This window comes from Cheilinus undulatus, linkage group 2 (assembly GCF_018320785.1).
Source record: "Cheilinus undulatus linkage group 2, ASM1832078v1, whole genome shotgun sequence".
In the NCBI taxonomy this organism is placed as follows: domain Eukaryota; kingdom Metazoa; phylum Chordata; class Actinopteri; order Labriformes; family Labridae; genus Cheilinus; species Cheilinus undulatus.
This window is the reverse complement of record NC_054866.1, coordinates 43,117,834-43,140,302: the sequence shown is the minus strand read 5'-3', so window position 1 is coordinate 43,140,302 and position 22,469 is coordinate 43,117,834. Positions and strand designations below refer to the sequence as shown.

The following is a 22,469-nucleotide window of genomic DNA, read 5'->3' as shown; positions in this document are numbered from 1 at the left end:
TGGGATTTGAAGTTGAGACAGAACTCTTTCATAATTATCAAGTGAGATGTGACTCATTTTACTCAGTCATTAGGAACAGATGTAAATGAGAAGAATCTAAACTCAAGTTTTTAGAGTTTAGCTCTCACCTGTACCCTGCAGAAGTAGTTAGTTGCAGGAAGCAGCCCCTTCATTTCATGGCTGAGCCCTGGTCCAGTGTAACACACCTGCATGCAGCCCTCTGCAGCCCCCCACTCTAGCCGAAACTCCGTCACTGGAGCACCATTGCTGGGAGGGGTCTAGAAGACAAAAATACAACAGAGCTGCTATCAGCACTTAAACTGATTGTGTTGTCTGATGGTAATTTGAATGCAGAGCGCTCTCTCAGATCTTTACAGCTGCACAATCATGCAGTGCAGTCTTGCTTGGTGGGCCTGTGCGTTGAGTGGTAATCACAGGCGGCGTAGGACTCTCCTTCCCAAACAGCTCACATTAGAAATTTTTCTTACAAACCCCAAACCCACACATTGCATTTACATGAGTGAGTCTCCAGCTGATCCAGAGTTTTACTCTTGTTGCACCTTGTGTTCAGTTTCAAGGTGTGCGAGTTTTTTACAGCCTTGGTTCCCAATCTGGGGTCTGGGTCCCCTTGGAGGGGCACCAGAGATTTCAGGGGGGTGTAATGGCCTGTCTGCTCTGATGTTGTTAAAATTGGGTTCATTCAAACACCTAAAATCATGATAAAACCCATATGAATGGTTACCAAGGTCTTTTACTCTTAACACTTGGGGTTCGGGTTGTTACGTTTGGCTTTAAACAATGAAATCAATGCAATGTGTCACCTTTTCCGTGTTGGTCCTGGGGGTGTGCAGCTCTTCTTAGACATGTTAAGGGGGGCTTAAAGGAAAAAAGGTTGGGAACCACTGTTTTAGAGGACTCATCATTTCATAAAGTCATACCACATGTATCTCACCATGCAAAGCAGATGGATACGCCCATTTCCATGTTTCTCACTGGTGAATCCATCTTGCAAAGCTCCCTGAACCATTTGGGCCCAGTTAGAAAGTGACAGGACCAATCAGCAATGAGGGGCGGTACTTTCAGAGGCGGCAGAGTTGAGACGTAAGCAAGCAGAAACAAGAGGCCGGTGCAGTTATGGCAGTAGACATTAGCATGGATGCTGCTAAAGTCCCAGTTTTATCAGAACTTGACCACATTTCTTTGTTACAAGAAGAACAAAGAACAGCAGTGAGTCATTTTCTTTTCAAAAATGACAAAAGTCATTTTAAAGTCATTTTTTATTTTTTTATGTTCAGATCTTTGGACATTCACACGGAGCAACTCCTTCCCTAGTTCTGTTGTTCATATGTTGATTTAACTGAGTATTTTAAAAATATAAAAAGCATATGTTCCAGGACTTTTCTGAATACAAAAATTAAGAAATTCTCTGTTTTTAGAAAACTTTTTGATTTCAATTTAATATGTACAACATGGGCGTACTAATTTCTTAAAAAAAAAACAAAAAACAATTTGAGAGCAAAAATGCAACACATTGCAGCTTTAGATATGTGGAAGTCTTATTTCTTAAATATGATGCATGTTTTATTACAACAGACTTGTATCAGTGGGAAAATGCAGCTAGTCTTACCTCCCAGTTCACAACAACACAGCTGGGGGATTTGCATGTGGTAGAAGGAGCCTTGCACTGCTCAGGGGCCCCGGGGCCAGTCGTAACTTCACAGCGCTCAGAGAGAGGTCCAAACTATCAGAAAAGAACAAGATCAATCCAATAAAACTGAACAACATCACACAATACTTTAAAAAAAATCATATCTATGGAGTAAGGACTGAAAGCATGGTGCACACAAAACCCTCCATTCTCCTTTAACTGATCGATTTGTTTGGACAGTTTTCTTACCCCAGCCTTGTTCGCCGCCTTGAGCCGGAAGCTGTAGGTTTTGCCAGGCATTAAGCCTCCCACAGAGCAGTCCAGCTCTGGACCCTGGTAAACCTCTCTGCTCTCCTCAGACTGCTGCCCACTCATTTCTACGCTGTAGCAGGACACTGCACTGCCTCCATCTACCTGAGGGGGACCTAGAAAAAAGTGTGCAACCAGTGTCTTTAAATAATATTCTTGGATGAGCGCTTCTATGAAAATATTTGAAAGACTGTACAGACAAAGATAAGATCTCGAATTGCTACATGATACAAACTGTGTGATCAAAGCCCACTGCTTTGAGGTAGCTCGCTAGACAAATAAATACATCAACAGAAGCTCAAATACATCCCACACAGATATGAGTTAGTGAGGAATGACTCACCCCAGCGCAGTTGCACCTCCCTGGCTTTGGGCTTGCCCACCAGCCGAGGGGGCTGGCAGGGCCCTGGGGGCACTGCGGGAGTCTGGACCTGCAGGGTTTCCGACAGCTTGCAAGGGAAGACAACACACCAATTAAGACCCAGAGAAATAACAAATTGACAGTCTCGCCCCTCTCCTCCTTCTCTTACACAGTACAAATATACAGACTGCTTAAACGTCTCATTTCCTGCAGCTTGTTGCACTGCTTCAGGTTTAAACAGAACAGAAAAGGGTCTAAATCTAAATGTGATGTCCAGATGTGGACCTGTGCTCAGAAAAAAACGCTGTGCTCCATAAACAGGTGATGACTTCGTTACAGAGATTGTCTGGCGAGCAACAAAATATCTCTTTTTCAGACTCTCGACCTTAGTGACAAAAGGCAAACATGTGAGTGTTATGTCACATTGCGCTGCACCAAAAGGCAGGATCTCTTCACCGTGAGTCATGTTTCTTCACAAGCTCCATCATGAATAAATGCATGCACTAACAGCTGATGAAGAAATTAATGAAGAGTGTCTGTGAACTGAACTAATTAAGAAAAACATCCTCTGAAACATGCAGGGAGGGTTAATCGATTAGCAGCCTTTGTCTTGTACTTACACACTAGGAAGCTACGTCTAATCTGCCAACATAGGGCACTGGCTGAATGACAATTTCCTATTAAAACTCACCATAAATAGAGGGTCTATCTAGAATTATTCATGTCAAATTGATCACATCAAGCAAGGGGTGTGATGATGCTCACCCTGCCTGTCATAGCAGTAACAGTATGTGTAACAGCCAAAAGAGTGCTAGAAGAAAATCTGCACCACAGGTCCAATCTTAATGAGTGACCATGGCATTTGCATTTGTTATTTAGTTAAAATAAAGAAATTTTATGCTCCTGAGAAAAATAATAATTCAAATCATCAGCAAACTCCAAGAAAGTCTGGGGCGAAAAACACAAAACAGTGCTCGTGACCGTGAGTGTGCACGTGTGCTGATGCTGAATGACTCACCGGGCTCTGCCCTCCCTCACTCATGCAGTAAACTCGCGTCTGGTAGGAGCAGCCAGGCTTCAAGCCTTCACATACATGCTCCAGCGCTGGCCCTGAGTATACCAGCTCCCATGACATACCTATGTACAGACACAAGACAAAAATGATAGGATTGACTCAATAAACCTGTTTTAATTTCTAAATTATCCTTTTAAGTTAAACTCATGAAGCGTATCATCTTTATTCTCATCATTTAGTACTCACCACTTAAGCCTTCAGACAACTCCACCACATACTTTGTGACTTCTGCTCCACCATTTTCTTTCGGTGGCTCTGTAAAACAGACAGACAGACAACAAAGCATAACCAAAATGTGTAAGCCAAATTATTCAACAAGGTAGCCTCACACACTCAGCTTTATACAGTTATTTCTAAAGAAACATTTGCAAAAACGAATCAGATAAGAATGACACTTCTGTGATATCAGGTAGAGACACCCAGATTTTTTTTTTTTTTTTTGTGCTTTCGATACCAAAACCGATAACGATACCAATCATATTTCGTGTTCAGCTTGTTTAATGGTTGGTCATTCTGTTTATTTTTGTACTGTTCTAGGACCTTCTACAGGTGGCATCACAATCTGTTAAAAGGAGATAAACAACATGCTCACACTGACCTACACAGCAGTTCACAAACCTCCAAAGAAGCAATGCAACAAGCATCCTACACTTAAAACAATCAAATTACACAATGTGATCATTCATTCATGTGTTTATTTCTATGAATTAATATGATTATTTTCAAACTCAAAATAAAATATTAAATCTTTTACATAGGCTAAACAGTGAAAATTGTCAAATGAATAAAAGGCAGTAAGTCTCAGAACAGTAACTCAGTTGCATTCTGCAACTCATACAATTACTTTACATTGCTTATCAAGAGAGATGCACAATATTATTGGCATTATATTGGTGTCGGCATAAATGAACATTTCTGCAGATATTCACAGCTGATACATCAGCCATAAATATCAGCAGTGATGTGCTGGCCTTAAATATTGGTAAAATACAAGAGCACCATCCAGTATAGCTGGTTGTTAAGGGCGCCACACACACAAATAGGAACATTTAGGAAACCCCAAGTGTAAAACAACTATCAGACTGCCTACTCCATTCTCAGCTCCACATACTCAGCTTCTCTTTGCACAGGAGACTCTTGGTGTTATCCAGTGTGAATAAAGTTTTTGCCTATATTGATATTGCTATCAGCTAAAATGAGTTCAGAAATATCAGCATATCGAACATTTGGAAAATTCATACTTAGAGGGCAAATAAATGTTACTATAAAACAATTTTTAACAATATATTCAAGTTTCTCACCAAAGCCTTTATTTCTATTTCTTGAGGCTGCATTTGAACATATCATGAGTGAGTCTTACTTACCTTTGCTTAATAGTCATTTTACTGATCCAAACTTAAAGGCATTGTAATGTATTTATTTATTTATTTATTTTTAAAATTTGTGTGTAGCCAATATCGGAAGAGAGACATCCACTTGTATATATCTCCAGTAAATGCAAGGATTGAGGTGTCATGTTGAGAATTAAGCTTCATTTTCCATCATTTCAACATTTTTCTGCAGCTTCTCACCACCAATATTATCCAGTACAACTGCACTCTTAATCTGACATGTCAGACAGACTGTTTCATATATCCATTTCACGGAGGGATTTTACATCCATCCAGTAAACCACCACACAAAGTCTTCTGGAAGAGCAGGACATCTAAAAAAAATCCTCGGAAGCTGATTGGACAAATGTTCTGTCCATTACATTTATTATGGGCCAAGCAGAGATGCGTTAACCTGACAAGCCAGATGGATTTGTTTCACACATCCATCTGGAAAACCTTTAATATAAAGCCTTTGGGAAAGGGCAGAGGATTTAAAAAAACTCAGATTGTGATTGGAAGAACATTCTGTCAAATCTTTACTGGCCAATCAGAGCAACAAAACACGTGACGTAGCCGCAACCGAGTTGCGCGTGTGCAGCTACTGAGGAATAACGCGAACCATGGCGAATGTCAGTACATGACTTTCGTCGTTTTTGAAAAGAAAACGACGAACTGCTGTTCTTTGTTCTTCTTGTAACGAAGAAATGTGGTCAAGTTCTGATAAAATTGGCACTTTAGCAGCATCCACGCTAAGCTCTTCCACCATAATTGCACCAGTCTCTTGTTGCTACTTGCTTACGTCACGACTCTGCCGTGCCTGAAAGTACTGCCCCTTGTGGCTGATTGGTCCTGTCACTTTCTAACCGGGCCCAAGCGGTTCAGATGGGAACTTTGCAAGATGGATTCGCCAGTGAAACCAAGGAAATGGGCGTATCCATCTGCTTTGCAAGGTTAGAGATGCACAGCTTCAATGCTAACATTAGCTTTACATGCTAACACTGCCACAGTGTTTGAACAGCAAAGTATGTCTGTGGCTATTAAAGCTTTCAGTGTGACACTAATAAAGAATTAAAGCATTACACTAATGCTTTTCTACAGCTATATCCCACCTAATTGCTACTGTGGCGGTAGCACTTGTTTACATCCGTATCAGAACACTCAACCCCTCCTGTAATGATTACAATCTCATGCCAAAGCAAGCCGGAAGAGGAGCATAAATTTTCTTCCTTTATGGAAAGGATTCAGTGTGGCTCTTTGCTTTTGTTTTCATAAATTAAAGTGGTCCAGTTATGATAAATCTGCTGTTTCTGTAGTTACATCTAACCGCTACAGTGACGGCAGTTATTTCTATCAGCTCAAAATACAACTAAACCCCATCCATAGCTTCTGTTCTCCTCAAATGACACTGATTGGTACAAACTGTTTTCGGTTGTGGATTGGAACTTTGCACGATGACAGTCTGGCAAATCCATTTGCTTTGCAAAGTTACTGTATTCTAGGATGATGCTTGGAACATGCTACCTCAACAATTCGCCTTTAAGCATATAGCCCACGTGCCATGTAAACAGAATATCAAATGAGACAGTCCAAGTGTGACGGTATTTCAGTGTCTTTATAAAGCGTACTGCTGGTGAATACAGTAAAAATAACAGAAACAAAAAAAATACAGGATGGCCTCTCTATCACCCAAGTACAGCACCTTTCTCTGGGAAATACTCATAATGTAACATTACTGTATGTTTCTTTGTTTAGCTAGCCAACTGTCTTTTCAACCCAGATTTCAACACTGGATTAATATTCTAACCTGTGGGATTTATCACAAATTTTGAGCACTCTTTCCATGGCTTCTTTAAGAGGAGGAGGATGACTGACCTGCAGCAGTAGCAGCAGGGTTAAGAGTTTTTTTTAAGCTTGCGGTCAAAGGTGCTGCATTGTAGTTTAATCTGATTGACACTGCTTACTTGCTGGCTGTTTATTCACTCTATATAATTGTAATAAGCTGCACACACAGTGCTTCTCTGAGCTCTAGACAGCAGAGTAATAACCAAACCCTGTCAGTTTTGGTGACTGGAAGCATTATTCTGGTTTACTGATCACACATTTTCAATAAAAAGTGCTGATAATCATTGGTTGCCTATCAGTTGGAGCATATCTAATATTAGGGCAACTTTTAAAAAGAAATCTTCAGACTTATTCAAAGGTATTCAAAGGTATCAAAAGTGAGAAATATAACTTAACAACAAGCCAATGATATGGAAACAGTTTTCCGAGCTTTCTTATTTTGAGAAATTGAAGCAGAGACCAAGTACAGCAGTGAGTGATGTGTTTTTCCAGTGAGGTTTGGGCCGGATTCATTCTGATGTCTGAATATGTTCAAGAACTGTCAGTCTGCTGCTGTACCGACAACATGGGGTGTCATCAGTCTCTGGCAGATTCATCTATGGTCAGCCAGAACTCGGTGAGAAAAGTGAAATCTGGCACTGGCCTTTCTGAGCTGTCAAGAACATGCAGGACTGATGGAGAAGGAAATGCTCACCCCAGGCCATCTTGAAGCTATTGGGCAGGACTCTTCCTCTGATGACGGGCCTGCAGGGACAGCTGGGTCTGTCTGGGTTTGTGATAAACTCGACCACCTGGCTTGGGTTACTCTTCCCCTCTGAGTTGTATGCTGCCACCTGGAGGATGTGCATGAATACAGACAGACAGTGCAGAGTCATATAATGGTCAGAGGATTTGTCACTGCTTGCACAGAGAGTCAATCAGTGCAAGTATATAGAGGTCATCATCTTTGCCGATAACAAGCACTGACTAGACTCAGAGTAAGGTAATGAAGGGGTCTCACTGAGTGACTGTACTCCCTCTGCCTGAAATGCTCACAGACAAATACAGCCAAAAAATGTCAGCTACTTAGATCTGCAAACACATTTACGCAAAACTGTTAAGACACCCCAAGCAATGCAATCCCAATATGAGGCAATAAGCTTTAGTGGCATTTTATTTTAGTGTTGCACATCTGTGATAATCTGCTGATCTCTGTGAGCATGCTGGGTACAGCTCATCCCCATACTGTACCAAGACAAACCAGCACAGCATCCCTCCTCCCCACACACTGTGCAGCAGGATAATTGGAAATAATTGAGGGAGGGCGTCTTGGGGATGACTTATGATCATTTCTGTCATTTGGCATATGGTGGGAATAATACATCTGTCTGTTTCCTTTTAAGGAACACATTTCTGGCAATTTGTACAAAGATGTGTAATTGTTTTACGGGGTGATGCATGAATATGATTTCATGTTTTTGGTAGCTTTATGATAGAGACAGCACTGCAAAGAGGGCCATTTCACTGCCAGTGCAGCACCTCAGCCATTAAAGCAGACTGATTATTATTCAGTTTTGAGAAATAATGCTTATGACTTGTGCATTACTCTGAATAAATGCATATTAAGAAATTCTGACCTTATTCAATTAACATTCAATGTTTGTTATGCCAGTGGTGTAGCTTTAGGACCCATCACAGTCTCTGTGACGGCAATTCAGGACCCAAATCTTAAAAAAATTTTAATCCACTCACATTATTTCAATAAAAAATGTTCTTGTTTAAATATTAAATAAACAAATTGGCGTTCAGTGTCTTGCCTAAGGACACATCAACATGTGACTGCAGATTCCAACCCACAACTGTCTGCTTGCGGGACAAAGACTCACCCACTGAATCTTTTAGTTAAGATTCTTACTGTGGGATTCTCACTAAAACAGTGTTTGTCCTTACTTACGAATAATACTGTGTCTCCAAGTGCTTGGTGTGGCTCATTGATGTAGATTAAAAATGTATAGGGTACCACCAAAATGACATGGTGGCTGCACACAGGCACTACACATTCATAGGTTGTTACTATAATGACATGGATAACACTTTATGATAACTACTACACTCTTTCAGCATTAATAAAGCATTAGTAAAGCATTATTAATCATTAGTAAGTCAATTATAAATGCGGTTGTAAATTAATTATTGATCATATTATCATAATATGATCATCATATTATCATTAGTAAGGCATTAGTAGGCCTGACCCTTGCCATAATCTTTTACTAATGTATCAATAATGCATTTATAGTGGTTAATAAATGACAGACAAATTAATTAAATATATATTGATGATAAACCAAGTATATATGTATGATTTACTACTGCTACTTAGTGTGTACTTATTTTAAGTGTTTCCTACAAGGATTTATTACCAGCTTGTAGAAATTGAGCCCATAACTGAATAAAACCTCCATAAGAAGGCACAAAAGATTTAGCTAGAACACTGTTTATCAAAGCTCAGAAACTAAACTGACAAAGTACCAGTACAAATTATTTTTTAAGTGACTCAACTTACTGAAAAGCAACTCAGACATTCAATATAATTACTAATTTATCCAAACACAATGCAGGCTTTTTAGTTGATTTACACTGTTTAGCCTCTTTCTTGGACCTTGTGTCTGTCTTGCAGGGGTTTGTTTAAAATAAACAGTATAGGGAGGTCATCTGTGGCTCATCAGAGCAAAATACAAGCGAACGTTAGAACGAGACAAGGCGGAAATAAGGGAGAGGGCGAGGGACTAAGAGAGAATTAGTGACATAGAGAGGAAGACACTCGTCCGTCCCTGAGCTCGGTCACATTACTTTCAGCCAAAAAGCCACTGTGGCTCAAAGGCTTTGCTTGGCAAGTTCTCATTAAGGCCCCACATGTGAATAGCAGCCTGGTTCTAATGTTTATGCTCGTCGTTGCCCATCGCCCTCATGAAGAATCCTGCAAACAGATGAGTCATAGGGCCACTGTGGGCCTCAGCATCCGCCCTGCCAGAAGCCTGTCCCCTCCACAAATACACACCACAGCGAAATCAAACCGCTGCATCACCAGCTTTGACAGTGCTCCCTTACCCTAAACTTGTACTTCGTACTCCTGTGGAGATTCCTGACAGTGCAGGAGAGCTCATCACCGTCGTAGCTCGGCTGGAAACCGTATCCCTGGGACAATGACAAATTACAGAGGGGGAAAAGAAAACAACCAGGTGAGAAATGGCTTACAAGACAACCACTGTAGCACAAAACAAAGTGGTCTGCAGGAGACAAACAGCTACAGGGGATGGGGGAACTTTTTTGTGTTGTCACTGTCTGCAGGTAACTGCTAGAGGCGAGGAAGGCGGAGGTGACAGTAGCTATAAATGTCAAGTAACTACTATGGCAAACCACTGAGGTGTCACACAAAGAGAAGAGACGTCGGTCTGATCCGAGTCAATGGAAATTATAACTGAATGCATGAAACAGAATGTAGCTATAAAGCAAAAACATGAAAACTGATTATTATTAGTAAACTGATTACAAATATCAAACTATAAGTGCATCTTGTAAGTCGTGTACATATTATTGATGGGACGCCCATGAAGAAGACCATTACTTTGATGATAAGCAATGTGTATTAAAGGGTATTTGCTTCATCATAAACAAGTGGTTGATTTCCTTATATATAAGATGAGAAATCAGGAGACTTACCGAGCCTTCTTCCTCCATCTCCAAAATGTAGTAGATGTCATCCTCCTTTGGAGAGCTAGTGGGTCTCTGCCACTTCAGACACAGCCAGGTCACTCCCGCCATCTCCAGCTCTGGAGGGAAGGGTGGCAATGGCACACTGCATGAGGTGAACAGGTCCACCACTTCACTGAACTCGCTGGGAAGGGCAGAGAGAGAGACAGAGGACGGGAGAGAACGAGAGACAGCAAAGACAGAGTGAGAGACACATATAAGCTTACAGATGGAGACAGGGAATGAAAGAAACTGACATAAAAACAGACAACAGGAAGGGCTCATTTAGGAGTAAATATAGCAGGTTAAGGTGCCTACCTTACACCCATGTCATTTTTTGCTGCAAGGCGGAAGGCGTATCTTGAAGCCGGAGAAAGCTTGGTCACTCTGTACTGCTTCTGAGGTCCATAGTAGCACTGTTCATAAATCCCAGTGCCCTTTCCCTTTAGCAAAAATGAAGTTTTTAGATCTAATAAGAACTTAAATGACACTGGCATAAAAATATGAGTATTTTGTGCCGTTTATCATGTATTTTCATAAAGGATAATTACCTCATCCCACTGAAGTATGTAGTTTTGGATTTTTGAGCCATTATCACATGGAGCCTGTAGATAAAGAACACAGAGTTTGATCATTTGTCTAAGTGGGAGAAATACCCCGGAAAATCTGAAATATTAGTTGCCCTAATATATCATCTGTAAGCTCCCAATCTGAAAAGTTTCTCCCTTTGTGACACCTGGCGGTAATACCATGTACCACAGTAAAATCTCTGGAAGTTATGATGGTTTTAAAAAATCAATACTGCCCAGTCCTAGCTGCTACCATGTAGCTGTTACCTCAGATGTAGCTGTAGTAGAGCTGTAGTTTAATCAGAAGTGGACTGCATTTCTTGATTTAAAACAAGAGCAAAGAGCCACATTAAAAGCTCATCTTGCCAGAGAAGATTAGTGGGCATGCATGGATTTTCTGAAGCAAAAACCTGAAGTTTCATTCCCATGATGAAAGCATAGTCAATGCAGTCAAGCTAGAAGATGCACGTGATCAACTAGCCTCTTGAGGCCAGCTCCAAAAGCCAGTCTTCTAGAGACCTCTTTAACCTTAAACCCATTTCTCTGACTTTAAGGCTTCTCAAGTAGGCAAAAATTACAGTGGCAATCATCGCGCAAAACATCCGTATAAACAGAGCTACAGTTTCCACATCAAGACAGCATTACTGTACACAAGTGATTCAATGGTCTTAATGTTTAGTTCATATCCTGCATGTTTCTCTTTCAATACATCATTGCTTTTTGTCATGTGAAACCTCTTGATACTTGTGCACTACTCTTGAAACTGTGGTTTGAATTCCCACCTCCATTAATCATCCTGTTTTTACCTTCCACTGGAGTACCAGCGTGTTCTTGGTCCCACTGGCCTTCCTTGGAGGATTGGGAGGATCTGGCTCACAGCTTAAAGTGGTGAAGCTCACAGCCTCAGACGGGCTTCCCTGTAAACAGTTACACATGGCCTGGACCCTGAGGAAAGAAGAGCAGGGGTTTAAAAATATTCCTCTTGCATGAAAACTTCATAAAAAAAAATTGTCCGAAAGGTGGAGGGCCACACCGACCTGACATGGTAGTCTGTTGCTGGTCGAAGGTCTTCCAAAGTAGCACTTAATTCTTCCCCGCTGCGTGGAGAGAAAAGTGGTTTCTCAAGCTTTGTTTGAAATAACTGTCAATGGAAAATATTTTTGCTGCTAATGCTTACCAGTACATGCTCTTGTACTTTCCATCTTTTCCACTAAAAGAGATTGAGACCTCGTAGCTGAGGGGCTCAGGGGGATTACAGTCATCTTCCACACTACCGTTCTCACTCTCGGGCCTGGTTGGCGCGCTCCAGCTCACTAATACTCCTCTTGCCTGGATGTCTGACACCTGTTATGAAAGCATCAAAGTTGTACTATCAAGACTTTACACACCAGAAAACCAGAACATGAACTCGTACAAGTTCTAGCACCTGATAAATCTCAAACTATTCTCTACTTTTGCAGTCATGGACCAAGTCTGTGAAGGGTCATGCCTACTTTTAAGCCTGCACCATGTTCTTAATTCTAATATATACATCAAGGAAGAAGGAAGGAAGAATATGTCTTATTTTCAACTTCAACAGCTAATAAAAAATCAAATCGCTTAAAGGAAAAGGAGAAGCAGATTAAAATACTGGTGCTGATGCCACTTAGGGAAAAGGAGTTCAGCACTTGGCAGGGATGTGGTGTGCAACCCTGAGATTTTTCATTTGGTTCTCGGATGGTTTAAAAATAGCCTAGCCTACACTGCAGGGGGGATTCATATGTGGAAGAACTCAATCAGGTCAGGTCTGTACCTCCTCCTCGTCTGTGCCCTGAGGGGCCCACCTTACTTCTTTACAGTCACATTCTCAGTCCTTTAACAAACCACCATCGCAGCAAGACAGAAAAATCCACTTTTAACACAAGCTTAACCTTCCTGTATTAGACACGCTCCTTTTACTTGATCCAACATTTTTTCAATAAACTAATTTTACTGCTTTTACAAAGACCTAAAAGGTAATGTATGACAAATCTCCTCTTATACAAGGTTAAGGAAGTTATATTCCTGCTTCCAAAGATCCCCATCTAGCTGCCTGATAAAACCCCTATTCTCCTTTTTATCTATTCACATCACTGTTGTGAGCCCAGCACTTTTATTCTGCTTTATCTAAGGGTTATTTGACTGAAAACAAGTCAACAAGCATCGTACCAAGAAGGTGTTAGTGCTTGTAAATGTTTGGTTAACAATAATATTCATTTGAAAGCAAACATTTCTGTAACTGCTTTCCCCGTTATTTGGTGGCTCATTTGGGAGTAAAAATCCCCACATGAATACCAGTCAGCAACTCTGACTCCATTAGCAAGACGTCAGCAGGAATTTATCATCAACGTTAACAGGATGTGTAATGACGCAACACATATGCATCATTACGACTCTGAACAAAGCGCTAATAGACAAACAAAACCATGCAAATGACATTAACTAGATTTAAGAGAAGACATAAAGTGAGTCATGTGAATACTAACCACTGGTTTACTGATGGTGCTCAATAGTGCTTGCAGAGCCTGAGCATCTTCATCCAGCTCTGAGGAGAGAAATGCACAAAAATGTAATTAAAACATCACTGTCTTTGTGAAATGAGGATCAAATTGAGTAGAAATAATAAAGGAATGAGTCAGTGATATTGACTTATTCTGTGCCTGTCATTGTAACTCTTGGATTGTGTGCACAGCCATATTTATCTTCCCATTGTGACATTTCTGAACATCAACTCAGTGTGCTTATTCTGACAGTGTAGCGATGGAGGTTTTAAGGAGGCAAAACTGTTATTTCCCATGTTAATCTGTCACTTAAATAGTCTAATCTCATCCACTAGGGTTGCAGCATTTTGCCCTAAATGATAATCACAAGTATTCTGATCAATACTGTGTAAAAATGCATAATGTTTATTCTGTATTTTTTTTTAAAAACATAGGTATTCTGCTACTCACCTATTTCCTACTGCATTGAACTGGGATAGAAAAAAAATGCTCTGGCACTTTTGGCCCCAAACGATAGGTCTAACATGACCCTGCAGTAGCCTTTTGAACACAAACACTGTTTTATTGGCAGTTACATAATATCCTTACTCAAGCTAAAGTACATAAGAATTCTCAAAGAAGAGATCTAATTTTCAGTTTTTATCCTAAAGAAGGATGCATGATATTATCAACATGATACTGATATCAGCAGGTTTGACCATTTCTGCAGATATTTCTAACCCATATTTTGATTGCAAAAATCTGCCTTTATCATCTGTAAATATTGGTAGTACAAACAAATGAGTTAGTGTGGTTTTAGGCTAGACCAAAATAAAATACTTCACTGTCTTTTCTTACACTTAAAATTGTGTTTTAAGGACCGAAATTTGATTTTGTGCACCCCTGCTGTGAACAGAGCAGCTGAGTCATGTGTTTTAAGGACCGTAAATTTAGGTCTGAACTTCATTTAAATATCGATATTAGTATCAGCTAAAAATATTTTTTCGGCATCTTAGATATTAGATTAAATCCAAGTGCTAATCCCTAATCCTTAATCAAAAATGCACAGAATATTTTAGCTTAATATCACAGCGTTTGTAAGTAACCCAATAAAGATGAAAGTAAAGACATTTTCTCAGCAAACTGTTCTTTGCTGTGCTTTTATTTTGTATTTTCTATTGTTTACCGCTCCTGTCTGCATTAAATGTCTGGCATTGTTTGAAAGGGAAATGATGAACGTTCTACTGATCAAAAGTTATGACAGTAACTTAACTGCAAAGAAAAACAAAATAAAGTAGAATGATGCCACTCAGAGCAACTGCTGTCATAATGAAATCCCAACCGAAACCGTAATTTCTTAATAAATTGTACTGCTGATGATTTTGTCTGTGCATGACAGGGGACGAGGAGGAGCAGAGAGGAGGAGGGATGGGAGAAGATGCTGTGAGAGGTACAGGCTGACTGTCTGCATGTGCAGTAAAGAAAACTTAAGAGAAGTAGGTTGAGCAGATGAAAGTCCTATGTAATCAATCATGGAAGTAAGTTAAAGAATAAACACACGTGACATGAAGTATAACCTAGTAACTAAAGTTGGATAATGCATTTCTTCAAATATTGAAATACAAAACTACTTAGAGTTTTACATGGGCATGGCACACATTAAAAATGTAAATTAACAGCTTCCAATTGTGTTTCTTTGATTGTGAGAAGGCCAAAATTAGTACTGCAGTTAAAATGCATTAACATATGCAATCCTATCATCTATTATGACTATTTTGCAAAAAACAAAACAAAAAACCCTCACTCCTGTAGTGAAAGAATAGAGGTGCTCAGAAAATGTCTAACAGTGTTAGAATCCTAAAAATTTATTTGTATGCATTTAAATGGATTCAAAATTTGTAAAATCAATATTTTTAGCCAACTTTATTTTCAAAAGAAGATAGTTTTGGCACGGTAAACCTTACTGTTGATATTTTCCTGCTGCTCCCAACTTCCAGGCATGGCTTGCTAGTTGTGCTGTTAGCATTAGCAGGGCTAGCTCTCAGTGTTGGAAATGTCAACATGTCTGACTTACTGATAAACAATTAATGTCTTGGAGCCGTGAGACACTAATCTCTTCCCATTTTCAATAAAGAAAAGTGTTGAGACGTGCTGTGGATTCTACAATCCCTGGGTAAAAGGAAAAATGACCTGACATATTCATTACGCTAAGTCTGCATGAAACTGAAGCATGACAAGATCGGGTCAGAAATGTGAAATCACGTTGTGTTTGTGTGTTTTTTTTTGTCTTTACCTCGTACAGTAGTAAAACATTTTATCTTCTTTTTTCTGCTCCATTCATTTTATAGGTTCTAATTATTCTCCTTGTTCCTCCAATCATATATGAGTCTGCTATTATTATTACTATTGTCCTTATTATTATTATTATTATTATTATTATTTTGTTGGTTAATTTATTCATCTATTCATGTAAAGTATTTGCATTTAATACATGTCTTTGTTTTATCTTCTTTCTATTCTATTTTATTTTTTATTTTATTATTCTTAATTTTTTAATCATGGTTATTTTTCTCTGCATAAAATGCCACATAATAATGACCATAACTCTCAAATTTCACAAGTTGTCCTTCTGAAAATCTCTGATATTGGCCTCCAGTAGTCTGTATTGCTGTCTTCACTATGTGTCCCTTGATGTAGTTTTACTCGTTTTTTGTATTATTTTTTATCACTATTATTAAACATACATTTTTTATGATTATTTTTCTGAAGCATGTATACTTGCATATCACTCAGCTGTCTTGTTATTCCTCATGGATAAAAGGAAAAAAAAGAAGTGTGAAATCACATCATAAGCCACCACACAAAGTTAAAATAAACATTGTAACAGCTAAGGCCATTATTTTGGGGATCTACCAACCAATACTGAATAATTACCCCTCTTTATAACAAATAATGAAGGCGTTGTGAATTGGGAATCGGCTACGATCAAAAATTGATTCTGAATCGAATTGTGAGGTGCTGAAAGACTCAACCCCGACCAAAGTCTCCAACCTTGGATGTAACATTTTTTTTAACAGTCATAGATATGTTTTAAAACTTCAATCAACAGGTTTACTGGGGTTTTGATTTTGGCAAAAATAAATAGAAATAATTTCACTATTATAAGAAGTCTCAATTGACTTGAATTCGTGGCAGCAATGCTATCCTGAGAGGGTTGCTGCCACTGCCAAAAGACATCTCCAAGTTTTCAAACCACTTCGCTATCAAAGTCTTATGCATGCTTTAATAAAATCAACAACTTCATCTCTCTTCTCTATGAATTACTATAATTAAAAGGTATGATAATCATACATAATACCTGTATACATGTTAAAATGAAGAAACAAAGATTGCTCATATTTCAGTGTTTGTAGATTTTTCTTCAGGTATTTTCTCTCCCCTTTAAAGGTTTAAAGTAAGCCTTTAATTATGCAGTGGTATGGCCAAGAAGCCACACTAAACTCTATTATAAATGAGCAGTCAGAGTTCATGTTATTAAGAATAATGTCTGGCATATTTCTGATGCATTACTGCCACCAGCTGCTGCCCCTAATGAGGCACTGTTCCCACTACCTAAACACAGAACACTCCTTCCACCCAGAGTTACTGTATGTCAGCCAAATTATGGAGCTCAACAAACCTCTACCCTTTAACTTCCTTACCTCCTGACTCTCCATTTTTTCCCCTGGCTGTTTGCTTGTCAGGACTGGCTACTGCGTGGCTGAGCTGCCCCTGCTCCGCCTCCAGCCCTTTCCCTCCAACGCCGTTGTGGATGTCCACCGTCGGGGGGCTTCTGCAAGTCTTCTGTGGCGAGGAGGGAGGGCTGTCCTTCACCTGCCCTCCTCCTCCTCCTCCACCTCCCTGACGCTCCTTCAGTTTCTTCTGCAAACGCTCGTACGTTTTGCTCGTTCTGTCATCTCTGTGAACGAACGGAGGGCGTCCGTGTTGGGAGTGAGAATCTGCAGAGACTTCAGGAAGAAAAAGGCAACAGTTTTGAGTTAGTGCAGATGCAGACATGAGTAAGGAAAGATGTGCTTGGCAGCCAGAGAAGCAGGCCAATAACTGGTAGGATCACAAATATTTTATGACTGGGCATACAAATAAACAGAGGTGGAGTAAAGATTAAGAGACTAACAGACTAAACAGTAAGGCTTAAGGCTTTGATTGTTTTACTCAAGTGTGCAAATGAAGTGCTGAGTTCTCATAAATAACATCTTAATAAAACAGACGCTGTTAAATCCGGCTCACCCTGCTCTGAGTGGATATGAGCTGGGTGGTACTGGGAGATGTACTGAGAGCTCATGTCGCCCACGCTCCCCGCCATGCCCGTGTACAGATGGGGTGGTGGGGGCATCATGGCAGGGTGTGGGATGAAGGCAGGCAGGTGGGCATGGGGTGGAGGTGGAGGGTGGTGGAGAGGGGAGTGGCCCCCCGGGTGGAACTCTGGTTGCTGAGGTAAAACCAGAACCCGCCGCACTCCATTCTCCTCTATGATCTAAGAGGAAACACACAAGAGTGAGGAATGCAGATATCAAAGCTGCTCTGAGTTCAACAAGATGTAAGTCAGAAACGCTGAACTGGAAATAGCACAGATGCTATACCTGTGATACGTATCCAGGAGGCACAAAGATTGGAGGCACTGAACCATTTGGAGACATCATGGGAACCTGAGCAGGACCTGTTGAGAAAGTAAGAGTAAGATCAAACACTTTCCCTGAGGGTAAACAACTGTTTCATCTGTGCTAAATGTACTGGGAGTATTAAAGGCAGGCACAGGGCCGAAACTTCAGTCTGACCTGGTTCACTGAAGCCCAACAATTCTCAAGGCAAAAATATATTTGAACAAATAAAAAAAGCAGTGGATAAAGTTCCTGGCAGCCATACGTGAGTTAAAGTACATATACTACCACACTGGTTCTCAACCTGACATGGCTGCTGCACTGTGTCACTCTGCCCATTGGTTTGCTCAAGAAATAGTTCAGAGTATTTGCTTCATGCGTTATAATGTTACATAATTATACGTTATTATTTCATAGCGTGGTGAATGTACAGGTCACAACTTGTCCACGAGAGTGTTTTGGAGTTGTTGGATTGTGTATTTGATGAGTTTGATGAGGGAAAGCCGGAATACCATCTGCTTACAGGTCCAAACTCGGCAGCAGCGATCTAAAAACAGCTTGCACAGACAATTAAAGGTAACAAACCTATTACTAAGACTATAGGTATTATGGCAATGGACGAATTTGTAAAAAAGGTTGAAGTGTCCCTTTAAGTTTGCTATTTAACTTCAATTCTGCTGATTCCATCATGGATTTCTACACTTAGTTAATAAATAAGATTGGGAGCATTTTTCAGCACTGATCAGAGCAGATGAGGAAAAAAATTGTCCAGGAGCAGCTGAAGCCAGTGTTGTAAGTGACTGCATGCTTCTGGTGGGCGGAGTCTTTTTTCTTCAAGCCGCCAGTTCAAAGAACCACATTTTGGTTTGTTTGGGTGCTTAATGGTATACTTTTGGCTCATGGTCCTATTGCAAGAACTGATGTATATTTCAACACCAGTGGCATTATCATAAAATGACATTACGTCACAGAGCCTGTGAGACTCAAAAGCAGCATTGATAAGCTAAAACATCTGTGAGGGGAGATGATGCAAGCCGTACAATTTGGACCACATCAAAACATTGCACATTTTCATGTATTGATTGACATGAAAGATTTTGCACCACAAATTTTTAGCAAAAGCTTAAACTTGTTTTTTAGAAATGACTTTTTTTAACTTCTATCAAAATAATCTGAAGAGAATGTTGCATCAGTTTTTTTAAAATCAAACATTTCAGTTTTAGTCTTAAAGTGCTTCTGCCTCAAATTTACTATAAATATTAACAATAATAATAATAATATCTTATTATTAAAGGCAATTAAAGTGCCTAACTTTCTGGAGCGTTAACAACTCTAACATCACTTCCCATTTTGCCAGCTAGCACATACTGTATAACACAAGGTTGGTTTTTAATAGAGCAAACCCCCACACTGCCTCTGTAGGGAGAAATTTGCATGTAGCTGAATCACTTTACAAACCCAGCTGCATTTTCAATGACAAATTCATTTATTAGAAACGTCTGAGTAAGAAAAAGCTGCAAAATGCATTTTAAAATACTGGCAAATGCAAGAAGAAAAGTGCTGAGGAACAACAAAGTTCCCTGCGTGGCTCTGTTGTAGGGGCCAGTGCCGCGGCTTAGCTAAGCTCAGCAGAAGTGACAGCTCAGCAGAAAGCCTAGGAGAGAGAAAGAGAGGGCCCTCGGTGCCAAGTTTGCAGATTCGCACATTTCTCTTCTTACAAACCTAAGACATAAACACTGGGGCCCCAACACCAGATGTCATACAGGGGAGCAAAAAGGTCCACAGCACACACTAACCTCCCGGCAGCCTGCTAGAGGAAGAGCTGTCCTTCATGTTGTCAAATGTGGAGTAAGAAGAGTGGAGGCACTTCAGACTGAGCAGCCATAACAGGCCTTTGACTGCAGAAGTTGTCCTCTGGCCTGTGGGATGATTCACTGTAACCTCCCACTTCAAATCTACAGCACCTCCCCTTCAGGTACTCAAGTCCAGATTCCAACTCTCGGGATAACAGCGAGGATATAAAGAGGTTATAATAAACATAGAAATATACAGAAGAGGGCTCCATACCAAATGTATCACTCTCTGAACTCCCTTTCTAAAGGCTCACACTTAAGCAAGTCAGGATGCAGAATGAATGGCTAACTACACCTTAAAGGTCTGGGTGAAATTACTAACAACAGCACTGGATTCACCTCAAGAGCAACGAAAAATGCCCTACTTGTGATTCCTAGCCAAATTAAACAGGAGCTTATTCAGGTGGGCAGAAAAAGGCCCTGCTTTGGTGAAAAAGCTGTTTGAAGGCACAACTCTACAGGCTTTTTCACAACTAAAGATTTGTTTACATTCAAATTTAACATTATCTGCTGTCACATAAGAACGGGACAAATTACAGTGCTTAACAAATTTATTAGACCACAACCCAAGGTAAGGTTTATGCCACAGCTGCCCTAACAGCATTGGTAACTACCAAAATTGTTTTTTTATGTTTCTGCAACGGTTAATACCCCAATATGTAGCAGCTCTTTTACCGAAATGATATTTTTAATGCTAAAATATTATTAATATTGTTATCCTTGAATTTTCAAATTTACTGATTTACAAAAAAACTGAAAGAATAGTAAAGCACATTATTATTCTTGATTGATATGTCAAATTATACTTACTTACTTGCATTCCTGAACAGAAAAAAGAGTTTTAGTGGTTGAATGTGGATGGTCTCTGAGACAAATATGACAGGTGGTCTAACAAACTTGTTAAGCACTGTAGATATTTACCATCTGGTTTTAAAGTGTTCTGGATTGAGGTGGCGGACAAACAAATAGGCAAAAAATTACAGCATCCTGTTTATAAAACAGGATATGCATGGATATTACTGATTCATTACATGTGAAAAATAAATTGAAACTGCAGCTAATTATACGGAAAACTCCCTGACTTCTCGGCATAACTGCTAATAACTCTGAAGTGCCTCCCTCCTACCCCGGACCAACAGAAACAAAGACTTACAAACTAAATGAAATCCACCAGCAAAACTGAAACTGCAGCTGACATCTACTTGAAGAAATGGGACCCTGTCATAACAAATCTAGCACAACCAAAGTGTTGTAAAATTCAATTTGATAAGGTGGGATGACAGTGAGGAATTATTACACAGAGAGGCCCCCTTCTCCCTCTTATGAGTTTCTGTGCTGCTAATAGGTTTGCTGTACATTTTTTTTTTTTTACACCAGTACATTTTCTGTCAAATCTGTCTTTGACATGCTGTGTGGGAACTGAAGTCAAGAAAAATGAAAAATATTAATATAAAGCACCTCTAAGAGACCTTTGCTGTCAGGGCAATAGCTTCTGCACATTAGATGTGCAAACTAACTGGTAAGACATCAGGGCCTCCATAGTTTGTGAAAGAATCAGGATTTGCAGCCAGTGCTGATCACTTATGAGTTAGATCCGCTTATATTGATACCAGCGCAAATCATATTTAGTGTTTTATTATAGAAGCTGGTTTAGTGGTTAATCAGTCTACTTAACTTTGTAGTGCACTGGGACCTCCTATAGGTGGCAGTGTAACCTGATAAAGGACAACATAAGTCATCCTTATTCATGCTTTTACTGACTTTGCTCATCAGAGCAGTATAAAACCTACCAAGGAGTAGTGGCGTCAGTACCATCACCGGTAATATTTCTTCCACAAGACAGACTTTTGCAACACCGTCATCACCGGTTTAAAGGCATGTTTTGCTGTAGTACACACTAGAGCCCGACCGATTGATCGGCGGACCATAATCAGGTCAATTATAGCATATCACAGATCAATCAACATCGGCCAATATGTAGCCGATATATTAACCCTTAAAGCTCATGTGGCAAGGATACGTGCGGCAGGCACATCCCTTTAAAAATCACTTGGTAATGTTTGAACTGTAAGTCTTGGGCACTAACATTTTCAAGTGAGCCTGGAATTTGGTTGACTTTCTCTCTGAGTCTCTGAGGACCGTGTTGTCCTATACAACAATACATGACACAGTTTATATAAATGTTGATAACTTTTGAACCGTTAGTCATAGAAACATACTATTTTTTTCCTCTGAAAGCTGACCATTTTTCCGTTCGTTTGCTACCATTGATGTCTCCGTAGCTCTAAACAACGCCGTTGTAGCGAGCCAGGAACTTTGGTGACTTTTCAGGGTCTTTGGAGATTAAATCCACAGCGTTACATCGGATAATAAGCGTCTTTTTAATCCATGTTTAATCCATTTTCAATCATGTACTTTGACTTTCTTTAGTGGGCAGCCATATTTGTTTGACATGCAAAGCGATGTGGGAGTTGTAGTCAACCAGTTGCATCTCTACTGCTTAGAGGAGCAGAGATGCAGGAGTCGAGAATAAATAATGATAAATGCAACT

The 22,469-nt window shown here is 39.9% G+C and overlaps 1 protein-coding gene across 2 annotated transcripts in view; it reads right to left on the bottom strand.

Moving 5' to 3' along the window:
• fndc3a (fibronectin type III domain containing 3A) overlaps positions 1-22,469 on the bottom strand; it is an 83,133-nt gene that overhangs the window by 14,485 nt on the left and 46,179 nt on the right. Inside the window, exons 1-19 of one of the 2 annotated variants that reach the window (XM_041799758.1) lie at positions 19,862-20,641; positions 18,048-18,124; positions 17,695-17,941; positions 17,109-17,414; positions 13,414-13,472; positions 12,087-12,253; positions 11,947-12,006; positions 11,716-11,854; positions 10,892-10,945; positions 10,659-10,783; positions 10,311-10,485; positions 9,699-9,785; positions 7,303-7,441; positions 3,580-3,648; positions 3,337-3,455; positions 2,301-2,406; positions 1,898-2,073; positions 1,628-1,741; positions 129-278 (exon numbers count right to left, since the gene is read on the bottom strand). In XM_041799758.1, coding sequence (XP_041655692.1) covers positions 129-278; positions 1,628-1,741; positions 1,898-2,073; positions 2,301-2,406; positions 3,337-3,455; positions 3,580-3,648; positions 7,303-7,441; positions 9,699-9,785; positions 10,311-10,485; positions 10,659-10,783; positions 10,892-10,945; positions 11,716-11,854; positions 11,947-12,006; positions 12,087-12,253; positions 13,414-13,472; positions 17,109-17,414; positions 17,695-17,941; positions 18,048-18,124; positions 19,862-19,898 — 2,406 coding nt within the window. In that variant the 5' untranslated portion in view covers positions 19,899-20,641. Of the gene's footprint in view, positions 1-128; positions 279-1,627; positions 1,742-1,897; positions 2,074-2,300; positions 2,407-3,336; positions 3,456-3,579; positions 3,649-7,302; positions 7,442-9,698; positions 9,786-10,310; positions 10,486-10,658; positions 10,784-10,891; positions 10,946-11,715; positions 11,855-11,946; positions 12,007-12,086; positions 12,254-13,413; positions 13,473-17,108; positions 17,415-17,694; positions 17,942-18,047; positions 18,125-19,861; positions 20,642-22,469 lie in introns of those variants that run through there. The other variant, XM_041799750.1, reaches the window with a different exon arrangement.